This window comes from Cavia porcellus, unplaced genomic scaffold, assembly GCF_034190915.1.
Source record: "Cavia porcellus strain 051 isolate PalLab524CR breed Dunkin Hartley unplaced genomic scaffold, mCavPor4.1 scaffold_33, whole genome shotgun sequence".
NCBI lineage: Eukaryota > Metazoa > Chordata > Mammalia > Rodentia > Caviidae > Cavia > Cavia porcellus.
Genome location: NW_026947516.1, coordinates 25,869,223 through 25,890,846, shown reverse-complemented (window position 1 = coordinate 25,890,846; position 21,624 = coordinate 25,869,223). Strand labels below are relative to the sequence as shown.

General features: G+C 43.2%; 2 protein-coding genes across 7 annotated transcripts in view; one reads left to right on the top strand and one right to left on the bottom strand.

Annotated features, from left to right (window-relative positions):
- Positions 1-21,624, bottom strand: part of Zfx (zinc finger protein X-linked) — a 66,400-nt gene that overhangs the window by 40,645 nt on the left and 4,131 nt on the right. For 2 of the 6 annotated variants that reach the window (XM_063242924.1, XM_063242929.1), the window contains exon 1: positions 2,451-2,580. The exons of 2 other annotated variants lie outside the window; for them this stretch is intronic. The gene's annotated coding sequence lies outside the window, so the exon portion shown is untranslated. Of the gene's footprint in view, positions 1-2,450; positions 2,581-3,169; positions 3,558-14,576; positions 14,597-21,624 lie in introns of those variants that run through there. 2 more of the 6 variants (XM_013148939.3, XM_063242928.1) reach the window with 2 other exon arrangements.
- Positions 6,861-21,624, top strand: part of LOC134474569 (homeobox protein cut-like 1) — a 34,067-nt gene continuing 19,303 nt past the window's right edge. Inside the window, exon 1 of the mRNA XM_063242910.1 lies at positions 6,861-6,906. Within this exon, the coding sequence (XP_063098980.1) occupies positions 6,861-6,906 (46 nt within the window). The remainder of the gene's footprint in view (positions 6,907-21,624) is intronic.

The following is a 21,624-nucleotide window of genomic DNA, read 5'->3' as shown; positions in this document are numbered from 1 at the left end:
TCAGGATGGCCTTGAGCTCACTTTGTATGTAACTCAGGCTGGTCTCAAACTTGCAACGATCTTCCTGCCTCAGCCTTCCAAGTGCTGGGATTACAGGCTTGTGTCACCCCACTTGGCCCATGTCTTTAATAGTCACTCTTCCGATCTACTTTTCAAAACGGACTTCTTAGCTGGGCGCCACTGCAACTCCAGCTGAGGCAGAGGCAGACAGATCTCAAGTTGGCGGCTCGCCTGAACAACCTAGCCTGTCTCAAAACTAAAAAGGCTGGTGACGCCATTCAGTAGTGGGGTGTCCCTGGATTCAGTCTCAAACACTGCAAACACACACACACACACACACACACACACACACACACAGAAATCTGTGGAAAAATCACCATGGGAACACTTATAGGTTCATTTCTTATTTTACTCAAGTAACCACATATGACACTAGTCCTGTAATTTCAACCATGGCAAATGAAATGTTAGACACCCCTTGAAATTAAAACTCAGCAAAAGGTTATTTGGGGTGAGAAATCAGGAGAGCTTTAAAGCAGCTGTGTAACAGAGATGGCTCGTTGGAAAACAGCAAAATCTGCTTAACTTCCCAACATTCCTGGAATCATCCTAATAATGACATCACTGATCGACTTAATATTCGCTTTAGTTCACAACTCTGAAACCTGCCCTTGTCCTGCGGAGCTGCTAAGTGTCTGGCGTCGAGGGCTCCCCTGCTGCCTCCCCCCCCCCCCCTGAGCTTAAGCCCTTCTTGCTGGCCAGGCAGGCTTCTGCAATCTACCTTTTCCAGCCTGGATCCTTACCACTGCCCTACCCATCACATCCACTCCAGCCAAACCGTAAATACCTGCTGTTTTCGCAAGGCGCTTCAACCTTGAAATGCCCTTTTCCTGCCTCCGCCACTACCTAGAAGTCTTCCTACCTTTGTAACCTCAACGTCACTTATTTCAGGGACCCTTTCCTGATACTCCAAATGGAACCCTTCTCTGCAACCCGGATAATCGGGTATCTCCCGCCCGCAGCGCTCCGAGCTGTTTCACCTTGCTCCGTCCACCGTGTACCAGGCGCCGTGTACCAGAACCTCCTAGTCCTAGGTGCTCCTAGCGCTCCGTCGCTGACACTAGGCTCCCGCCTCCCCGGAAAGTGGCACGGTGTGCCATCCAAAGTACCTCAGGGGATGGAACGCTGAGGTAAAACTTCTCGAGTAAAACAGAGTCTAAACACCGTGACAGATAAAACATTATGTCCCTCACTGATTAACCAACGTTCTGCCCTGCTCCCGTTCCTCAGAAAATACAAAAAAAAAAAAAAATCACTAATAGCTTGAATGCAGCTTTTCAAGAAAGTTGCTCCCACAGAAATGAATACAAAAGACCCCTCAAAGTGTTCATTCTTCCGCTTTTGTGTTGTGCATTTCCCCCCACCCCATTGGTCCAAACAGTGGTGAGAACTTTTCCATCAATTTTATTTCGTTATTCAAATAGTACACACGAAACAATGACGAGCGGAAAACGTCTGCATCGAGGGTAACCTATCAGACACGTATGACTTTACTTCAGCAAAATCAGAATTTCCAGGGGTCCCACTGGTGCCACCCGTCCCTACGGCACTCGGCTGGTTACAGCGCCAAGGAAAGGTGCGGGGCCGGGATGAAGAGAGGCGACATGGCTTCCAGCGCCCAGAGGGCGGCGATGGCCGCCTGCGGCAGCTCAGCTGAAATGCAGCGGAAACAGCAGTCACGGGGCTGCGGGAGGCAGGGCAGGAAGGTGGCGCTGCCGCTGAGCGCCTGGAACCCGAGCACCCGTCATGGCGACGAGGGCAATGGCCGCCGTGGGGAGCGAGCACGCCCCTCCGCGCGCATACGCCACCGCGCCGGGTCTCCGGTGCCCGTCACCGGCGCCGCCGCTGCCGCCCGCTCTCCCACACCCCCTCACGGGCTGTAGCGGAATTTTCGCTTCAGACGCCGCCTTCAAGATGGCGGCTCCCCCTCCCGGCAGCCCCCTCAGTCGTCCCCTGCAGCAGGAGCCGAGCCGCCGCCATCTTGTCCCCCGTCCCTCCCCCCCCCGCCGATATTTACATAGCGAAAATCGGCCCGGCCGGCCTGCGGCCTTCACCTCATGCCTGCAGCCTTCGCCTCCTCGCCAGGCCTCGCCCCTGCACTGTGCCCCGAGTCGGCCGCGGCGCCCACCCGAGGCCCCTCAGCCGCCTCCCGGACCGCCGGGCAGTCCTTCCCCAACCCCCGCCCGCTTACGGAGCGCGCCTCCGCCGCCGCTCGGAGCAGCCGGGCTCCTCCCCGGGCCTAACTGCGGCCTCCTCGGGGCCTGCTCGGCGCAGCGCGCCACGCCGCCCGGCCTAGCGCGGAAGGGCGCCTTGCGGGCCGCCGACCAGGCCGGGACCAGGCCGCCGCGCGCGCACTAGGCCCCACGGCCGCGGCGGCGCCCGGGACTCACCGGGCGGGCGTGCGGGCGGTCGGCGACGGTGGCGGGTGCTGCAGGCCGGCCTTTCTCTGGAGCACTGGGCCGGGCTCCGGCTGGTGGGGCGGGCGGAGGGAGGGAGGAGGGGCCGAGCTCGGAGCTGACAAAAAGCGGCCCAGCTCCCCGGCACGGGCCCGCCGTCAGCACGTCACGTCACCGCCCGGGAGAGAGACCCAGGAAAATGCGGAAGGATGGAAGGGCCCCCTCCTCCGCCCGGTGGGTCCCCCTGGCGCTCCGGGTCGGCGCCGCTCACGCCCCGCGCCCGGGGAGCCCAGTGGCCTCTCTGCGGCGGGGTCTTAAGCGGCCTGTGTCTCCGTGACAGCGCCCCCCTTCTTTCCACCTCCTCCGCGCTCCCGCCCGCCGCCACACACACACCGCTGCCGCCGCCGCGACCGTCTAGCGGGCGCGGGGCCGCGGCCGATGGAGCCCGCAGGGAGGCGGCGGCCTGGGCCTCCCCCAACCAGGGCCGTGGGCCGCAGCCGCCCCCGGGGCCTTCGCGCCCCGCTGCCTAACGGCATGGCCTGGCCTGGGGCGGCCCGCAGCCCCCGCCACCCCCGAGCGCTTTCTGCATCGCGGCGGCTGGGCAGGGAGAGAAATTTAGCAGCCCCGCCGTCCCCTGCCTTCCAGTACAAAACACAGACCCTTGCGACCAAGTGAAAGTGGGTGTGCGGCCAAGGGGGACCCCAGGACAGCACCTCGAGTCTTCATGTTTCAGTGAAGGCTCGTGAGAGCCGAGCCGAGCCGAGGTTGGGGGTGAGGAAGGGTTATATCTGCACTGCGATGAGAGGCGCTTGGGACACACTGGCTGTTTCCCTGGTTTTCGAGTTCCACGGCCTAGGCAATGGAACCCTGGGGTCATTGTTTCATAAATAACGGCTTTCGAACATTCTTCCGAAGACGTCTAGGACATAGTGGAATAGGGTAGGGATTTCCTTTTTAAACTGCTTAAACGAGACTTAAAATTGAAATAGACGGGAAAGAAGGGACAAATTATATGATTAAATAAAGCATAAAAATGTACACTATTGTGTTTTCCTCCGTTTCAGTTTGTGCTCTAGCCCTATGCTGAACTTTGGGTCTCGAACTTGTTTAAAACTTCTCAGGGAATAGTTACTGGCGTCTTATACATCAGAAATGGGGCGTCCCTGAAACAGCGCGAAATGCTAAAGACATGTTTAAACAATAACACGAATTATAAAGAACAACATTGATATGGAATCTCTTCGAATACAAAGCCCTAGAATGCAAATTGGCCCTTACCTCAGACATTTTACAATCAGAAAATACACTGAAAACGGAAAAACAACCAGGCGTGGTGGTGCATGCTTGTGGTGGGTGCGCGCTTGAGATCCCAGCCCTTGGGGAAGCTGAGGCAGGAGGACCACAAAATGGAGCCCAGCCTGGGCAATTTAGGAAGACCTCTGAAATTTTTTAAAAGGGGCAGGGGCGTGGGGATGTATCTCAGTGCCAAGACCCTGGGTTCAATCTCCAATACTGGAAAAAGAAAAGAAAAACGGGTGGAGGGACCACCAAGTTTGCTGGCACAAACTTGTAATCCCACAATCCTTAGAAGCTGAGGCTAGAGGATCTCAAATTTGAGATCCTTCCTCACCCGCTCAAATTTGAGGACAGACTAGACAATTTTATGAGACTGTCTCAAAATAAGAAGGTGGTGATATAGCTCAGTGCAAAGCCCTGGGTTGTATTCCCAGGAACACCCACAAAGGAAAAATTCAACAGCGGTCACATACACACACACTAAAGAAAAATCAGCGATATTGTAAACAACGTTGGTGGCCCAGGCTTAAGATACCAACCACTTCAGGAGACTGAGTCAGGAGAATCGCAAATTCAAGCCCCGCGTGGACAATTTAGTGACTTAGTGAGACCTTGTCTCAAAAAATAAAGGGGAAAAAGGGAGGGAGGCTTGAGGACGTAGCCCAGTGCCAAGACGGGTTCGATCTCCGGGGGAGGGGGTTTTTAAAAAATCTAAAAATATACTTCATGGTAATTTTCTTCTGGGGCTTTAGCTTTCTGGGTTTTTTAAGTGATTGAATATTCTCTGAAATACGATAAATGACAACATGTTTTCATCATTTATAGAAATTCCTTCAGGAAGTACAGACTTCACAGAAAGAAAATATGAAATTAAGCAATTGTATTTCAAGGGGGGAAAAAATGAGAAAGCCACGGTGGCTGAAGCAGGAGAATCGCATATTTGAAGCCGGCTTGGGCAATTTATGGAAACTCCGTCTCAAAACAAAAAATAAAAAGATCTGGGCTGGAGCTCCGAGGTAGAGCACTTGCTTAGCATATGAAAGAGCTTGGATTCAACCCCAGTACAGAAAATAAAGGGGGTGGGGGATTGCTCATGGACTCACATAAATAAAATTTCAAAACATGGATAACCAGCACTTAAAATACTTTCAAAGAGTTTCTGTCTAATGCTCCCATATGCCAACGACAGGGTCTCTCCCACCATCCATTCGACTGGAAGCAGCATGTTTAGAACACAACAAGCTGGCTTCAGCGTTCTTGATACCACCAAATACTTCTAAGTGTAGTAGTATAAAACACTTAAAGACGGTTCAAGGAACGATTAAAAAATATTTCCTCAATTTAAAAGATTCTAAGCCACTTAGTTACTATTGTCAAACAGCCTTCTTTTCCTTCTCTTTTCGTTTTGGTTTTTTGAGTCGGGGGTCTCACTAAGTAGCCCATGCACGCTTCGCTTCGAATGTGCAGTGATCCTCCTGCTTCAGCCTGCCTACGGCTAAGATTACGGACTTGTGCTGCCACACTCAGTTTTTGTTTTCGGTTTTGCTTTTGGTTTTGAGACAGGGTCTTCCTACATTGCCAGGCCGTCCTGGAGCTCCCTGGCTTAAGAATCCTGCTTCGGGGCTGGGGATTTAGCTCAGCGGCATAAGCGCCTGCCTTGCAAGCAGGCAGTCGTGAGTTCGATCCCCGGTACCGAAAAAAACAAACAAACAAACAAAATCCTGCTTCAACTTCCCAAGTAGCTGAGACTGCATGTGCCTGCCTGTACACCTTGGCTTTACTTTTCCTGAATAAATATAAAGGAACCATTAACTTTGACAGGAAATAAGGAAACGCTAATATTAACTAATTATATGAACCTTTATTATTAAAGTCAACAAAGATTGTTCTACGGATTTTTGTACAGCTAATTTTTTTTTTTTTTTTTTGTACCGGGGATCAAACTCAAGACCTCAAGCTTGTCAGGCAGGTGCTTACGCCACTGAGCTAAGCCGCCAGTCCTGAAGTTAATGGGGGGGGGGGGCGTGGAGGAGTTTTCAAAACGGAAAAGTCGCACCGGGAATGTAGCTCAGCGGCGCAGCGCCAGCCTGGCAAGCAGGAGGTCTTGAGTTTGATTCCTTGTACCAAAAAAAAAAAAAAAGAAAGAAAGAAAGAAAGAAGGAAAGAAAAAAGAAAAGAAAAGTCGCTGGGAGTAGCTCACTTGGCAGAGAGCTTGCTTAGCATATGCAAGCCCCTGGATTTGATCCCCAGCACCAAAAAATAAATAGATAAATAAATAAATGAAACAAAAGAAAAGGAAAGGCAGGGGAGTAATTTGTATTTCAATCCCGTGTGTAGAAGACAGCCTTTGTTTTCGTTTTCGTTTGGTTTTTTAAAAACATGGTCTTAAAAATAAAACACAGTTTTGCTATGTACATAACCCAAGCTGGCTTGAAACTTGCAAGCCTCCTGCCTCAGCCCACCCTCTGGAGTGCTGGGATTACAGGCTCTGCAAGGCAGTTTTAAAGAACACTGTTAAACAGGGTTAAAAAGAACAGTGATGAAAACCACTTTACTGGAAGTATACTCAATTCGTATACTTTTTGTTTGTTTTTGTTTTAGACAGCGTTGGGGCTGGAAATTTAGCTCAAAGGCATAAGCGCCTGCCTGGCAAGTGTGAGGTTGTGCGTTTGATCCCGGTACCACCAAAAACAGAAAAAAGGAATCTGTTTTAGACAGGGTCTCACTATGTAGCCCAGGCTGGCATCGAACTCAGTGAATATGCTGCCTCAAACTCCAAGTGCTAGGATTACAGGTGTGAGCCACCACACCCAGTTTAATTCATCCAATAAAAGAAAAAGATGCAAAAAAGAAAGAATTTTTAAAAAACGAAGCAAAGTATATGTAAACAGCAGAGATAAACCACTTGATACTATAATTTTAAAAATATAGTTTATTAAAGTACCCCAATAAAATGTCATTGAAAAATAAATAAAAATAAAGTACCATAAAACCTTAGAGTACCTGAAGTCGCTGAAAGCATTTGGTGATACAATCAAGCAGTGGGTGATTAAGCCTCAGACAGTTGGCTTGTGCTCACTGTTTCCAGTTAAGGACCTATTGGCGGGAATGGTGGTGCACACCTGTAATCCCAGCAAGCTGCGGCAGGAGGAGGGTAGGTCGCTGTGAGTTCAATGCCAGCCTGGACTGCCCATCAAGACCCTGTCACAATCCTCCAAAACAGAAGTAAGGACCCACGGAATCAGGACTTCAGGAATAATAAAAGATGTAGTACTTGTCTTGGAGAGCTCAACCCAGGAGGCTGAATAGCAGAATAAAAACATTCTTAAATGGGTTCGCTTTCTCACTTAAATAAAACACACAAGGAAAGGACATTTTATCTGGGAAGATTGAGAGAACATTCCAGAAGTGTCCACTGTGAATATAAAATAGCTGCCCTCAACACAAAGGGATTTTGATGATGTGTTAAAATTTATTTGTTCCTTCAGAATTGTTGATGTACACCAGATACTTAAAAGCATCTACTCCAGGTTTTGACAGTGTCTTAATAATTTACTAAAAATCCTTGACATATTTATAGGTGCTTCAGCCAGAAGCAATACAAAGCTTTTTTTTTTTTAAATACAAAGCTTTTCAATCACTTTTCCAAAGAAAGATTAGTCAGAAAAAAAGCTATTGGTTTGCACTCCATATCACTCAGTGATGGAACTCCAAAGAGAAAATTATAAATTCCTGGTTTATAACAGGCTGTGGGACACACCCTTGTAATCCTAGCACTAGGGAAGCTGAGGCAGAAAGATCAACATGAGTTTGAGGACAGCCATACACTACATACAGTCAGTTCAAGACCAGCCTGAACTATAAAGCAAGACCCTGTCTCAAAACACCAAACAAAAAAATGATTAATTTATGAGAAAATGTAAACATCAAAAAATGTATGAAAAAATGCATTAGCATTATTTTACATTGTAAAAAAGAACAAGATTTACCTTCTCAAAACACCAAACAAAAAATGATTAATTTATGAGAAAATATAAACATCAAAAAATTTGTGAAAAATGCATTAGCATTATTTTATGTTGCAAAAAAAGAACAAGATTTACCTTCTCATAGAAATGAGTCATTTTCCAGAAAAAAGAAAAAAAAATTATTAAGGGGCTGGGGATTTAGCTCAGCGGCATAAGCACCTGCCTTGCAAGCAGGGGGTCGTGAATTCCATCCCCAATACCGGAAAAAAGAAAAAAAAAAAAAAAACCAAAGAAAAAGAAATGAGCCATTTTCTTGATCTAAACATGTCCTACAAAAATTAACTTTACCTGAAACTTAAATTATACTTACCATGAGCAACTTGCTTCTTCCTTGGAATTCACTTGCCTATAATTAATACTAAGTAAGAATTTTTAATCTGAGTCTTTAAACTGCAAACATTCCCCAAGGAAAATAATTTACAATTAAACAATCACTGACAATTAGGTGATTTTCCAGCACTATTTTTCATACAAATTGAAGAAGATACTAATCCCTGAAAATCGCCAACGGCAAAATTCTACTTCATGGATTATAAATCACAGCCAACAAAACAGGTCCACTAAAGAGGTAAAAATCAATATAGAACCTTGTCTCCAAAAAGCCAAACAAACGAAAAAGGAAGGAAGCAGAGCTGCCAGAGGAAATGACTGATTCCTGGGCTCAAATGGGCAAGGACCAAATGAGCAAGGAACAGTTCAAATCAGCAAACGAGATAAGCTTGGGAAGGAGGCTAAGGCAAAAAGTTTCAGGAGCCAGTTAATGAGTCCAGCTGGGCTAAACCTGAGGAAACTGGAAGATCGCAAAATTCCACGGACTGAAACACAATGGATATGTTCATGAATTTATGAGACTTCAAAAATAAACAAACTGGAAATGGTGGGCATGCCTATAATCCCGGCATTCTGGCATTCTCGGAGGCTGAGGCAGATGGATCTGGAAATTCAAACACAGCCGGTGGGGGATTTAGTAATTTAGACCCTATCTCAAAATAAACAAGGCCTGGGGGTGTAGTCAGTGTGAAGGCCCTGGGTTCAATCTCCAATACCAAAAATAATTTTAAAAATCAACTGATGGTGATGATCACCCAGCATTGTCAGTGTAACAGAGACTAGTGGATTGCGTGTGAACTTTTTTACTTTTCAAAGCTTAGACGCAAACTCAGGGCCCTGTGTATACTAAGCTATACCCCCAGGCCCTTACACAGTGAGACAGTGTCTCACTTGCTCAGACCGACCTCAAACTTGTGAGCCTTCCACTTCAGAATCCGGAGTAGCTGCGTTCCACCGTGCCAGATTTAAGAACTTTTCTTTTGTTTTCCTTTTCTTTCTTTTTTTTTTTTTTTTTTTTTTTTTTTTTTGAGACAGGGTCTCACTACATGGTTCAGGCTGGCCTTGAACTATGTAGCCTAGGCTGGCCTCAAATTCCTAGCAATCCTCCTGCCTAGGCCTCCAGAGTACTGGGATTACAAGTGTGCATCACCACACCTAGCTGGAATTTTCTTTCAGTAAAAGTATTCTGACTAATACATGAAGAAGGCCTGACAGAATTAGACTATCACGCTGTGCAATACCAGCTGACTTAATAAATAGTAGATCTTGACAATAACGAATGACTGCTTAGCAGAAACCAGCCAGACTCACCTCACGGTGGGAACACTCCAACTATACTATACTATACTCAAACTCTGCCTGTGACCCTGTAGTATATGGTTTCTGTGTTGCTTTTTTGTTTTGCAGTAGGACCTCATGTATGCTCTTTATGTGCTGAACCACAGACCTACACTCCCATACCACACTGGAAAGGAAGAAAGAATGAACAAAAGGGAGAAAGAAAGAAAGAGAAAGAAAATGAGAGAAAGAAAAAGCCTCAACCCTGAGTTTGAGCACCTCCCTTGCTCTACTAATTAGAGAAATGTGATCAACAAAATCCAGTTGGTGTAAAACTATAGGACAAATGACTCATTTTCTTCCACAGGTAGATTGTAAGAAAACAAATTGAAGGAGAAAGTAAGAGATTAGAAAAACCTTAAAAGACATGCCTATAAATTCCACTAACGAACTTCACTTTAACTTTGATTCAAACAGCTTTAAAAATCATAGATGAGGGCTGGGGATTTAGCTCAGCGGCGTAAGTGCCTGCTTTGTAGGCACATGGTCCTAAGTTCGATCCCCAGTACCAAAAAAAAGAATGGGGTAAGTTCGATCCCCAGTACCAAAAAAAAAAAAAAAAAAAAAAAAAAGAATGGGGCTGGGGATTTAGCTCATCGGCATAAACATCTGCTTTGCAAGCCTGCAGTGAGAGTTCGATCCCGGTACCAAAAAAAAAAAAAATCATAGATGACTGGTGAAATATGAGCACTGATTGGATTTTTCCCAACACTGCCTGATACAAATTACTGTTATTTCATTCAGGTGTAAATATTGATGCGTGATTATACTTGAGAATGAGTAAAAATATAAAAAGGATGAGTCCTTATAGCCAGATATGGTGGCACACGGCTGAGGAAGGAAGATCTCAAGTGAAAAACCAAAACGAAGGAAGGGTAAAGAAAAGAAGGAAAAAACATAAACAAAGCTTTTGTAAATAAAGGAGGGAAAAAGGGTTGAAGGGAGGGGAGGGGAATGGGAAAAAAAGAATCAAGTTATATTAGGTATAGATACAAATTCCTTATGATGAATGTGATTGATATGCATATCGAAACTGTACCAATAAACTTAATAAAAAAATTTCAAGGCCAGCCTTGGCCACATAGGGAGACGCTGTCTCCAAGAAAATAAAAGAATCAGGGGCTGGGGATTTAGCTCAGTGGCATAAGCGCCTGCCTTACAAGCAGGCAGTCGTGAGTTCGATCTCCGGTACCGATAAAAACGAAAAAGACAAAAATAAATAAATAAGTGAATAAAAGAATCCTTATCCTTTAGAGATAAAAGACCAAAATATTTATGATAAAATTATATGGTATCAGAGACTTCCTTCAAAATAACATGGGTCGGGGCTGGAGGTTTAGCTCAGCGGCATAAGCGCCTGCCTGGCAAGCAGGCAGTCATGAGTTCATCCCCGGTACCGATAAAAATGAAAAAGACAAAAAAAAAAAAAAAAAAAAAAAACATGGGGCAAGCTGAGTGTGATAGTACATACCTGCACCTGTAACCCCAGTACTCCCTAACTCAGTGGTGGTGAACCAGTGGCATGTGTGTTGTTTTTCTTTTAAGACAAAAAATGTTAATGTGTGCACTGTTTCTTTTAAATGGAAACCTCGGCATTCAGGCTTAATTGCAGCGTTGGCACTGTGTGATAAATAAGTCAGTTTTGAGATATAAACGTTGGCCTTTCAGTCTCTAAAATGTTTCCCATCGCTGGCCTAGGCTAAGGCAGGGGGACAAAAGCTCAAGGTCAACCTGGGCTACATAGTAATTTGAGATCAACCTAGAACAGGGAGACCCTGTCTCAAAGAAAGAAAGAGACTGACTAGGAGCAATGGTACATGTGTCAAGGTTATATCTCTGAAGAAGGGGAGGAGGTGCTATCCCAAAACCATAACACTTTTAAAAAGGGGTGGAGGACCAGGGATATAGCCCAGTGGCACAGTACCTGCCTGGCAAGTACAAAAAAAAAAAATATATATATATATATATATATATATATAAAACTTTGTAAAAATATTAATATATCCCTGTAAACTCTTTTCCTACAACTGTAACAATTTTTTTTGGAGTATAAAAAAAGTATAGCATATTTTCAATTACTCTCTAAAACAACTGTTGTATGTATGTATGTATGTATGTATGTATGTATTGATGTTTTGAGATAGGGTATTGCTATGCAGTTCAGACTGAACTTGGGTTGACTACGTAGCCCAGGCTGGCCTCAAACTCACAATGATCCTCCTGCCTCAGCCTCCTGACTGCTGAAATTATAAGTGCACATACCAGACTCAGGTTCAACAGCTGCAGTTATATATATTCCGTCCCGCAGAATAAAGTTCAAGATATCTCTATTTATTAGCTACAGTTTCCTTTATCTAGGAATTGCTTAGAATATCTTTTGTTTTATCAAGTAGTCTTTTTATTTGTAGAACTACTCTATACATTCTGAATATTAATCCTTAGCTTATTATATAATCCACATCTATTTACATGTATTCCCTATATATTTATATATTTCCATGTTTATATATTACATGTATAATACATACATTTATATATATATATATATATAATATATGGTATATCCATATCCGCATCCTCTCTCTCTCTCTCTCTCTTTCTCTCTCTCTCTCTCTCTCTCTCTCTCTGTGTGTGTAGTACTGGGCCTTGAACCCTGAGCTACTTTCACACTAATCTACATTTCCAGCCCTTTTCTTATTTTTTGGAATACAGTCTCACTAAATCGCTCCAATTGGGCTCAAACTTGGAATCTTCCTGTCTCAGCCTTAAGGAGTGCTGAGATTAAGAATGTGAGCCTCCATTCCCAGCTCACTGCTTTGTCTTTTAATGTACTCTGCCTCAGATAGTTTTTCAAATTGCACAGCATGAACTTAATAAAATTACCCAGGGAGCTTTTGAAACATGCCATTGCCTGGGTCCCACTTGCAGAGATTCCATTTTTCTGGATAATCCTACCATTGGCGTGGTTTGTACAAGTTCTCCTGGTGCTATTAACATATACCAAAGTGCAGAACTGTGGATCTGGCATGTTAGCACTGAAATTTCTTTCTTACCGTGGCTTGGAGCCTAACTTTCAAAGTCTGTGGTGCAAAAGGTCAGACACTGTGGGCTGAAGAGAGGTTAAAGACCATTCTGCTCTGCTGGGGCCTGCAGCAGAAACAAGCTCTGTGCAGTATCAGTCAGAGAGCGCTTGCACTGTCTGCTGTGTGATATGAACCTTGGATTTCCTGCTCCTGAAAGGGGGATTTATGCTAATCTCAGAGAGGCCGGTAAGTGAAGGTGACAAGGTCCCCCCCCCCCAAAAAAAAACTTTGCTCTAGGCCATCCTAGCTTTAAATAAGTGGTAAATTGTTTGCCCTTTTACAGATGTATCCACATACTAATGCTCACTTTGGAGTTCCAAAATGGCAGTCAGTTTTGTGTGTGTGTATGTGTGTGTGTCTTTTTGAGACAGTCTTGCTATGCAGCGCAGACTGGCCTTGAGTTTACTTTGTAGCCCATGCTGGTCTCCAACTCACTGATTCTCCTACCTCAGCCTCCTAAGTGTTGTAATTACAAGCATGTGCCACCATACCTGGCTTAGTGGTCAACTCTTAATAAGTACACGTTTCTTCATAAAAGAACTGTGTTTTACTGACATTAAAAAAACTCTAGTAGTTGGATCCCCAGTACCACCAAAACAAACAAACAACTCTAGTAGGGCACACCTGTAATCACAGCACTCTGGGAGGCTGAGGCAGAAAGATTACCAATTCAAATCCAGCCTGGGAAATTCAGTCAGCCCTTATCATAAAATAAAATAAAGTAAGAGAAGACTGGGGATCCAGCTCTGTATGGAAGGCCTGGGTTCAACCCCCATTATATCAATAGTAATAATAATAATCAGGGTGCAATGGCACACACCTGTATCCCCAGCATTTAGGAGACTGAGGAAGAAGGATCAAAAATTCTAGGTCAGCTTGGGGTATAAAGTGAGTTTCAGGGCAACCTGAATTATATAGCATGACACTGTCTCAAAAAAAAGTCTGTGCGGCAGACCTTAGTTCCTGGGATGAGAAAATTCTGAATGAAGTGTTGACTGTTGCTAAATGGGCAATCATAATACATTGTGCTGCATTTAAAAAAAAAAAAAAAAAAAAAAAAAAACAGGCTCTCACTATGCTATGTAGCCCAGGCTGGCCTCAAACTTTCAGTAATCTTTCTGCCTCGGCCTTCCAAGGGCTGGGATTACTGGTGTGTGCCACTACACCCAGCACATTGTGCTTCTTTAGTTAACATTTGAATCTTAGGGGCTGGGGATTTAGCTCAGCGGCATAAGTACCTGCCTCGCAAGCAGGCAGTCATGAGTTCGATCCCTGGTACCGATAAAAATGAAAAAAAGACCAAAAAATAAAAAATAAAAACATTTGAATCTTGTCTCCATTCACTTAAAAGACCAGAAATATAGATTTTGATAGTAAAATTGCATTAACTGTAAGCTTTTATCAGGAAAATCATTGGCTTCATTCTGTTTAGAGTTAGATTCTGGGGAGGGGTGAAACAGGGGATGTTGTAAAATCATATATTTATGGACTAAAAGATTTAAGTGCCACATATGTTTATTAGCCTGAAAAAAGATGAAACAGAGCGTTGTGCATGAAAATAAACTGTAAGAGGAATTAGCAAGCCAGGAGTTAGGATTTCATCAGGCAGTAAGGACAACAGCCCCAAAATGGAGTTGAAAGGCCCAAAATGGAGTCTGCTGACTTCTGATCCTCCAAAGATCTTACAAAAACATCTGTCAGGTGTCTTTCTACTCTCTGGGACCTCCCCAGAGCATGATCAGGCAGGGCACTGGCTCCAGGGCACAAGAGCCCTGTGTGGACACTTTGTGAACACTGCATAGATAGGACCCTAAGAAATATATAGCCTCCCCTAGGGTAGAAAATATATTGCTTACACAATGGCTGCAGCTCCCTTTAAATTACTTAAAAACCCTAGAGCACTGGTGTCAAACCTATTGCATGAATGCTGCAGTGGGCATGCAGGGCCCTCCTCACAGACACACAGGCCAAGGTTTGACTAATTATCAGCATGCATACAACAAAGATCACGTTAATTGTGCAAAGGCAAACCAATGCAAACTTACCTTTTGGTAAAATGATGTTTGTATCCTTGAAAGCTCTATTATATTATTGTGTTTTCCTTTTAAAACGAAAGATTAGTTAATATATGAGTTGTTTTTTCCAAACTAAAACCTCAGCATTCAGGTTTAATTGCAGTGTTACTACTTTTCAATAAATAAATGGCTTTTGGGTTGCAGTGCAGGCCCTTGGTCTCTAAAAGCTTCAACATCAGTGCCCTAAACAAAAAGTCCTCATAGTATCCCTTATAATATCATACTCAGAATCCCCTACCAGCTAGTGGGAGCTTTACTTTTTTTTGGTCTGTCTTTGTTTCTTTCTGGTTCGTTTCTTTCATACAGGGTCTCAATATATACTGCAGGCTAGTCCTGAACTCACTACATAGCCCAGGCTGGCTACCAACTCTCAGGAATCCTCCTGCCTCAGCCTTTGAGGAGCTGGGGTTACAGGTATACACCACACCTGGCTTCCTGATATTTTTAACCACAATGAATTTATAGATTTACTTGGAAAGAATTGTTATCTGTATTGTCTTTCCACCTTCTAATTTAACATGTCTCTCCATTTTTTCTCTTAATGTATGTTTCATAATAATGTGATTTTTATATATATATAAAAATCTCCAATAGGGAAAATCAAGATGTTGAAGCAACTAGCAGCAGCAAAAGTCAGCCTCTCCAAGATCGGGAATCCAGACTTTGGAAAATAATTTGAGGAAGAAAACAAAGATGGATCACCGGGAACAGACAGGAGAATTAAAAGCTGGAGTGAAGGGAGAGAGGAGAGGAAGACATAGAGGGAGAGGGAGGAAGAGAGACAGAGAGAGAGGGAGGCGAGGGAGAGGGGAGAGGGAGAGGGGGAAGGAAAGTGAGGAGACGGAGAGGGGAGATGGAGAGGGAGAGGAGGAGGGAAACGGAGAAAGGGAGGAGAGGGAGGGGACGGGGAGAGAGTGGGAGAGCGAGAGGGAGCGGGAGAGACACACACCGGGAGGAAAGGAGCGAGGGAGGGAGCCAGAGAACCTAGAGAGAGCGAGCACAATGCAGAGAAGGAAGCGAACATCTGGACTCTGCCCAGCTCCCAGCTGGTGGGACACGGGGCGGGAAGCCTGGCTCCGCAAAAGCAAGGAGCACTGGACTAACAGTTGTGATCTACACACAACGGGGCTTTTACTCTCCGGCCTCCCAGCACACAGCAGCAACAGTGCCACAGGGCCAGGCGCAGGCCCCAGCGTGTAGCTGGAGAGTGCTCGTCGGCGCCATCCCAGGAAAGGGCTGGCTGAAGCTAATAGGACACCTGAGGGGCGGCTTCACTTCAGGGCTCCCACAGTGAGGGACAACCCAGGGGACAGCCTGGGGCTGGACGGAGGCTCCCAGAGGGGGTGGGAGCCAGGCCCTCTCCCCCACAGTAGGGGGCCAGGCCCAGCTTAAATTGCTCGGGGTCTGAAATCTCAGCCCTGCGTTCTGGAGCCCTAGCTTTACTGCCGGAAGCCAGTGGGGGCCTCGGGTCTGAGTGCCTTCCTTATCTAAAGGCGCGATTGGGGATGAGTCTCGGTTTGGACACTGCCACAGCCTGGGGTAAACAGCAGGAGAAGGGGGACCCTCAGGCGGGAAGGCTAGGCAGAGAAAACAGAGAATGCTGGACTCCAAAACTGCGAATCCGGGAAGAAAAACACATATTCAAAACTGCAGAAATTTTTTTTTTTCAGGTTTCGAACTTTTTTTTCTTTCCTCTTTCTTTTTCACTGGGTTACTGGAGTTTGTGGAATTTTCCTTTGTCCTCTGTTTTGGTTTGAGATTTTTGTCATTTCTTTTAATTCTTTTTCATTGAGTGATTGCAGTGTTTTTTGTTTTGTGTTTTGTGAGATAAGATGCCACTATTTACCCTCAAACTCACAGTGAACCTCCTGCTTCAGCTTCCCAAGGCATTACAGGCATGCACTATCATGCCTGGCTTTTAATTTTTTTTATCTGTATTCTCCACGTTCTTTCTTTCTTCTTCTTTCCCCCCATGCTTTCATCTTCTATCTCTTATTTGTTTTTGTTACCTTTATCTAATACTATAAACATTTTTCTACCCCTTAGTAGGATCCTTTGTCTCACTTCTCACCTCACACCTCCCTTTGTTTAATTTAAAAAAATTTTTCTTCCTGCATTCCCCTGTTCCCAAGCCCCTGTATCTTTAATAGTATAACCATTAAGCTTTATTAATCTTTAGATACTTAACTCTATATGATTACTGTTGAATTCCTTTCAATCATAATTGTTGTATTTAATATATATTTGCTATATGGTAATATCTAGGTCATAAAAGTGTTTATAATTATAATAAAATTATTAGCTGGTCTTCTATGGTTAAGGGTGCTACATTATTGGTTATGGTATGTCAATATCCAGTTTGTTTTGGAGAATATCACCGTTGCTCATATGCTTGATACTGCTGGGGTCACTTAATTAATGCTATTCCTGGAGTTTTCTCTGTATGCCAGCACCCGGATTACCTTTGTGACATTAACAATACCATGGGGTCCATTTTCAGAGAATGGTGTTGGTATTGGGCCAAATGCACTGCCTCCTCCCCTCTCAAATTAGCCATATTGTTCAGATCTTAGGACAGAGGCAAAGGACTATGGGAAAGACTAACTAAAGAGATCTCCAAACTAGCAACAAAGTTTTCCCATTATAAGTGCCAGAAAATCTAAGCACAAAACAAAACAAACACATAAAAACAAAACAATAAAAAATAAAAACAGGAGAAGGTGAGGCAACAAACTGCCTCCCCAAACTCCTAGGAATCTCAAAAGCTGATCCTGGGGGCTCTGAGGGGAAGGAAAGCAAAAGCCACACACTCAAATTATTCAAAAATGTAACAGAGGGAAAAACAAAAACATCACAGAGGAGATTAAAAAACAGATCAATGAAGTGTTCAGCAGGACCACAGACATTATAACTTAACAAATAATGAAAGTTTTAAATAATATGCGCTTACAGAAGGTACTAATAAAAAGCTAGGTGAGCTAAACAAAATGATGCAAAACATAAACAACCAGTTTAGCAAAGAACTAGAGTTTGTGAAAAGGTTCCACAGAAAAGTCCAGGAGATTAAAAATCATATTGACAGTATGGGCAGCAGGAGCAACCAGCATGAGGACAGAGCCAGAATTAGAAAATAAGGATGCTTTCAAAGATGAATTACTCAGACATACCTTAAAAATAAGAGAACATGAAAAATGAATCCAGCAAATGCTAGATTATCCAAAGAAGACCAATCTAAGATTAATTGAAATAAATGAAAAATCAGAGGACAGCACAAAAGGCATTAAAAAAACTGCCCATAGAAATAATAGCAGAAAAATTTCAAATATAGGAAAAGAAATACACAGATAAGTAAGACATAGAACTCCAAATGGCTACAATCAAAAGAGATTCCACACCAAATTACAGTCAAAATTTCAGAAGTGCAATACAGCGACAGAATCTTAAAAGCTGTTAGGGAAAGTAATGAGTCACTTATGAGGTAAACCCATCAGAATTACAGCCGACTTCTCACGGCCAGGAGAGCTTGCAGCAAAGTGGTTCAAGCCCTGAAAGATAACAACTTCTGAGCCCTGGCGGCTTGGTGGCTCATGCCTGTAACCCCAACACTCGGGAGACTGAGGCAGGGGGCTTACTGTGAGTTGGAGACCAGCCTGGGCTACAAAGTGAGCTCAAGGCCAGCCTGAACTGCATAGTGAGACCCTGTCTCAAAAAGACAAAAAAAAAAAAAAAAAAAAAAAAAGATAACAACTTCCAACCCAGATTTATATGTCCCAGCAAAAAGTTTCTTTCAAAATTGACAGAGAAGGGACAGGAATATAGCTCAGTAGCTTAGCGCCTCCCTGGCAAAAGCAAGGTCTTGAGTTTGATCCACAGTAGAAAAAAAAATTGATGGAGAAATAAGTATTTCTTTCTTTTCTTTTCTTTTCTTTCTTTCTTTTTTTTTTTTTTTTTTTTTTGGTCTTTTCCCTTTTTATCAGTACCGGGGATCGGAACTCACGACTGCCTATTTGCAAGGCAGGCGCTTGTGCCGCAAAGCTAAATCTCCAGCCCCCAAAATAAGTATTTCTGTGACAAAGAGCACTGCAAGAATTTCATGAAGATCAGATTAGCTCTTCAAAATTTTCTCAAGTATATCTAGAGAGAGATGATGAAACCCACAATACCAGAAAATCTAATAGAATGCACACGCCAGGCAGAATGGGTACTTCATCAGAAAGAAGGGAAATCAAAGGAAATCAGCAACAGGAAAATAAAGCAACAATAGGGGTAACTGTCAATGTGAACAGTCTCAGTTCTCCCGTCAAAGACATAGATTTGCAGAATAGATCAAGAAAGAAATCCCTAGGGCCGAGGGTTTCACTCATCAGTGTAAGCACCCGCCTGGCAAGTGTGAGACCCTGAGTTCAATCCCCAGCACAAGAAAGAAAGAAAGAAAAGAAAAGAAAAGAAAAGAAGAAAGAAAAGAAAGCCAGCCCAGTGATATGCAGTATACATGAAATGCACTTAATTCAGAAACAAACTCACTGATTAAAAATCAAAGGATGGAAAATAATATTCCATGCAACAGGAACCCAGAGAAAGGTAGGAGTAGCTTAATTTAATTTCAGACAAAGTGAATTTTAAGCTGAAACTGGTCAGGAGTAAAGAAGTTCATTACATATTGGTTAAGGGGACAATTCAACAGGAAGAGGTAACAGTCACACACATATACGCCAAATACCAGTGCGCCCAAAAAAAACCTTAACAGACACGAAAAATCGGTAAACAGCAACATGGTTATAATGGGAGACCTCAGTACCCTGCTGTAACAGACAGGTCAACTAGACAAAAAAAAAATAGAAATATCAGACTTCAGCCAAACGATAGATGTCTACAGAATGTTCTACCCAACCACAGGATACACATTCTTCCCAGTACATGGGATTTTCTTCAAAATAGACCACATACTATCCCATAAATCATGCTTAAGTAAATGCAGAGGAATTAAAGTTATCCCATGCATATTGTCAGACCATAGTGCAATGAAACTAGACATTGATGGCAAAGGAAATCAAAGATATTATACAAATGCATGAAAATAAAACAATATTATCTTAAATAATTGATGGGTCGCAGAAAAAAAAAACAAGGAAAAAGTAGTTCATAGATTCAAATGATACTTCTAGTACAACATACCAGAACTTATGGGACACAATGAAAGCAGTATCTGAGAAAAGAAAAGAAATCTGGGAATATTTATTCTTTAAAAAGGGAACACTTGATACTGATAGAAATTCCCATTGAAGAGCCAGTTGAAACAAGCTCAAAAGGGACCAAATCTTTTAGAAATCATCAATATAAAAATTAGTCTTAAGATTTCACTGGTAGAGATAGGCATGGTGGCACATGTCTGTAATACTAGCACTTGGGAGGCGGAGGCAGGAGGATCACCCTAAATTTGAAGCCAGCCTGAGCTACATAGTGAGACCCTGTCTCAAAAAGTCAGAAACAAGGGGCTGAAGATTTAGCTCAGCAGCACAAGCGCCTGCTTGGCAAGCAAGAGGTCATGAATTTGATCCCTGGTACCAAAACAAACACAAAAAATCCTAAGAGTCAAGGATATAGCTCAGTGGCATAGCACCTGGCAAGCACAAGGTTCTGAGTTCCATTTCTGGTACAAAAAAAAAAGGCTAGTGTGAGGAAGGAAATTATAAATACGAGACTAGAAATTAGTGAGACTGAGACTAAAAAATACAAAGAATGAATGAACCAAAGGGCTGATCTCAAAAAACAAAAAAATTAATATTTCTTAGTATATTCACAAAGTATAATCATGCCTCGCGCGTCCAAGGTCCTGACTTTGATCCTCAGTAAATCAAAAATGAAAAGAGAAAAAAAAGTGGAAAAACCCATAAGCCAGATGTATTTCCATGTTTGGATTTTTCAATTTCTTTTTCGTATAATCTGTGTATGCAGCGATTTGCTATTCTGAAGTTCAACCGCATGCATTCTTGGATAAATTCCATTTGACCAAAATTTTTTAATACACTTCTGTATTCTACTGTTAATCCGTGCTGACTCTTACAACTATATTTATAAATGGCAGCTTATAATTTGCTTTTTGTGTAAGATCTTATCCCAGTTTTTCTACTATGGTTAAAATAGCTTCAAACAAGTTAAGTAGCATTCTTTCTTATTATTGTTACTATTATTTCAACAGTTAAGATAAGGATTTTCTGTTTACTTGGTAATTGAGTAGAACTGCTATAACTCCCTGGGCCTGGTTGAATTTTGTGTGTGTTCAGGTGATAAAGTTTTTTTACTATTGTATTAATTCATTAATGATCTGTGTTTGGTTTTTATTTTCTCTTGAATTCGTTTAGCAAATTTATATTTTACAGAAAAATTGTCCATTTCACTGAGTTTTCTAATGTGTTTTTATAAAGTGGTTCATGATATTCTCTTCCGAGTTTTAGAACCGTTTCTGTTTCTGTTGAAGCATTCCCATTTTCTGAGGTTTGTTTTGTTTTATTTTATTTGAGACAGGGTCTCACCATGTAGCTCAGGCTGGCCTCAAACTTTCGTTAATCCTCCTACCTCAGCTTTCTGAAGCTGGAATTACAAGTGTGTACCACCATGCCCAACTCAGTGTCCCCATTTTCATTCCTATCATTATCTATCACACCTCCTATTTTTCTCAATCCGTCTTTCAAGGGGCTGGGGATTTAATTCAGTGGCTTAAGCACCTGCCTGGCAAAGCACAAGGTGATAAGTTTGATCTCAGGTACCAAAAAAAAAAATCAATTTGTCTTTCAAATGATTACCTCATTTTTATTCTTTTAAATTAATTTTTACTTTGTTTATAATTTTTCTTTGCTTTCTTTATAACATTTTGCTTTGGGGGGGTAGCTTTTGAAGACAGGGTCTCGCTATGCAGTTCAGGCTGGCCTTGAGCTCACTGTGTAGCCCAGGCTGGTTGCAACAATCCTCTTGCCTCAGCCTCCCAAATGCAGGGATTACAAGTGTGCACCATATACTC